This window comes from Mycetomoellerius zeteki, unplaced genomic scaffold (genome assembly GCF_001594055.1).
Source record: "Mycetomoellerius zeteki isolate Tzet28-1 unplaced genomic scaffold, Tzet1.0 scaffold79, whole genome shotgun sequence".
Taxonomy (NCBI): domain Eukaryota; kingdom Metazoa; phylum Arthropoda; class Insecta; order Hymenoptera; family Formicidae; genus Mycetomoellerius; species Mycetomoellerius zeteki.
This window is the reverse complement of record NW_017257819.1, coordinates 552,297-555,202: the sequence shown is the minus strand read 5'-3', so window position 1 is coordinate 555,202 and position 2,906 is coordinate 552,297. Positions and strand designations below refer to the sequence as shown.

Genomic DNA, 2,906 nt, shown 5'->3' with positions numbered 1-2,906 from the left:
CGCTTGCGACGCTGCGATGCGACTAATGTAGAACCAGCTTTAGGCCTTACTATGAATACGGGCATTTATAAATCTAGTGACTTTAATAAAATGCGATCGCAGCGCATGCTCGCATTGCAGTATTTTGCATATTTTGTGGTTGTGACAGATTTCCTAACCTAAATAATCGTAAACTTTAACTTAAAATATTTCGGTTCACGGAGCGTAGCGACATTTTTCTTGTCAAATCTTTATTTTTACGCGAAAACGCATCGATTCAGTGTATTTTTATCAAAATTTGAAGTGGAGAGAATCTTAACATTTATCGAAGAAAATACAAGTTTTTTTCTTAGAAGATGAACTTAATTTACTGATACGAAAGCATATGAAATTTGTTCTCTATTTGTATCCCTGAACTTTTATTGATTCGATTATAATATTTATTAGCAAAATGGATATTCTAAGAGCAGAAATAATGAAGAAACGTAAAGAGCTAGAAGAAAGTCACGTCTTAGTATGTCGCATGTGTTAGGCTCTGCGCACAATAGAAGAAATATTAGGAATAGGAATAAATATTAAGATTTTTTTAACCTATCAGATACCACTTACACTGGAATACACGGTTTCTGATAGGTTGAAATCTTAATATCTATTCCTGTTCCTAATATTTCCTCCATTGTGCACAGGGCCTTATATGTAATTTGCGATTTTATAGTGTTGTGTGATTGTACATTATAATATTCGTGTCAATATCTCTTTTAGGAAAATAATAAGAAGTACTTCAAGAGGAGTCAGTTGATATCAAAGCAACAGGAAGTGTATGAAACTGATAAGGGGAATAATGAAGCTATTCTGTTAAATGTTAGTCAGCAGTCAGAAGAACATGTGACAGACAGTAGCTCCGAACATTTATTGTCCAGGCAAGAAGTAATTAGGCGATTACGCGAACGGGGAGAGCCCATATTATTGTTCAGTGAATCTGAGATAGAAGCATTCAAAAGATTAAGGAAGTGTGAAATCCTTGAGCCAGAAGTGAATAAGGTGAAATATGTTATACTGTTACGTACATTACTTCTATCAATTAAAATGGTTTTAAATGAAAATTTTGATTGTAATAATTTATCAACAGGGCTTCAGAAACGATTTTCAAGAGGCTATGGAACAAGTAGATCAAGCATATCTCAATGAGATCTTAACATCTTCCAAATCCCAAAATCTTGATGGAAAAGGAGATGTAAATGTACCTGACGAGAGCGTTACTTATGAAGACATAGAAAAGATGTCAACTAAATTGAATAAAGGAGACAAGGACTTTGATATGAATGTCATCACTCTGTTTGTACAATATCTAGTTCAAATATGGGGTAATCAATTAAACAGTCGGTCAACTGCTGAAAAAATGAGCACAAAAGGAAAGATGAATAGTGCCACGTATGCTCAAACGAGAGAGTATTTAAAACCACTTCTAAGAAAATTGAAGAACAGATCTCTTCCAGAAGATATTACTGATAGTTTAACAGAAATCGTTAAACATTTGCTACAGCGTAATTATATATTGGTACATATGCGATATATTACATATAAAATAAATATCCTGTCAATGTAATAAATATAGTAATGGCAAATATTTGTATCTATAACAAAATCAAATTTCTGTTTCAGGCTAGCGACGCCTATTTGCAAATGGCAATAGGCAACTCTCCATGGCCTATTGGTGTAACTATGGTTGGTATTCATGCTCGTACTGGTAGAGAAAAAATCTTCTCTAAGAATGTTGCTCATGTCATGAACGATGAAACTCAGAGGAAGTACATTCAAGCACTCAAAAGATTGATGACTAAGTGCCAGGAATACTATCCTACAGATCCTTCACGATGTGTAGAATATTCAAAAGATTAAATTTTTTATGATAAAGTGTATGTTTTTAAAATAAAGTAGAGCGCTACAATTTAAGTTTACATGTAAATATTTACATGTAAATATGTGTGAACATCGTATTATTAGAAATATCAAATAGCTTATTACAAACATCTTTTACAAAATTTTATTACTAATTCATAATATTTTTTTTAGGTAGAACAATATTCTTTGTATGCGTGCGTATGTATGTGTTGATAAATGCAATTTTTTTTCTTCATGAATTTCAATATTAATTACAAAAAGTATAAATAGATAAATTATACAAGGTCCCAAAATTTACGATACAAAATATTGTAGCATGATTGTTCTTACAAAATTAGGTAAGCTTATTCGTAAATTTTTATTTTCTTTAAGAATGTATTGGAGTCATTTTTACAAGTGTATTAATATTTATACTTTAAATAAACTATATATATATATATATGGAGTGTCCCATTTTAACTTTGACACTGAAAAATCTCGAAAATTATAAAAGATATGGAAAAATGTTTCAGAGAAAAATTGTAGGGTTTAAAAAGATTTATTCGTTGATCACATTCGTTTGACCTTTGGTGGCGTTGCCAAAGTCAGATCAAGGTCAAGTCGATTTTTTAAAATGTAACGTCCTATTTTTTATCCCAGCATCTAATAGCTGGTGTCAAGAGCTTTTCGACACATTGTAATAAAGTTATTTTCCGTCGTAAAAAATTGACCAATTACAGTCGAATTTGAGAAGAATATTGACTGTGCTTCGTCCATTTCTTATGGCTTAAGACTAAAACATCTATTGTAGATCCGGACTTAAGGCCGGAATCAGACTACGCATTGAAGATTGAGATTTAAGATTGAAAAATTCAAATTTGACCAATCGAAACGAAAGGAGCTAAAATTTCTTTGTTCTTATTGGTCAAATTTCAATCTTCAATCTTCAACCTCAATTTTCAATGCGTAGTCTGATTCCGGCCTAAGAGAGAGGGACTGTGACGACCATCTTTATCTCTTTCTATTCAATGGTGTAATGGGAGAAC

General features: G+C 32.0%; 1 protein-coding gene across 2 annotated transcripts; it reads left to right on the top strand.

The window, feature by feature from the left end:
* Positions 1-178: 178 nt before the first annotated feature.
* Positions 179-2,078, top strand: Prp18 (pre-mRNA processing factor 18). Of its 2 annotated transcripts, XM_018458931.1 has the most exons (5): positions 179-493; positions 742-1,020; positions 1,109-1,537; positions 1,642-1,895; positions 2,053-2,078. In XM_018458931.1, the coding sequence occupies exons 1-4, from the start codon at positions 431-433 to the stop codon at positions 1,876-1,878; spliced, it is 1,008 nt and encodes a 335-aa protein (XP_018314433.1). In that variant the 5' UTR covers positions 179-430; the 3' UTR covers positions 1,879-1,895; positions 2,053-2,078. The 2 variants fall into 2 exon arrangements, with proteins under 2 accessions (XP_018314433.1, XP_018314432.1); XM_018458930.1 differs by lacking the exon at positions 2,053-2,078 and having other exon boundaries at positions 180-493; positions 1,642-1,916.
* The last annotated feature ends 828 nt before the right edge of the window (positions 2,079-2,906 follow it).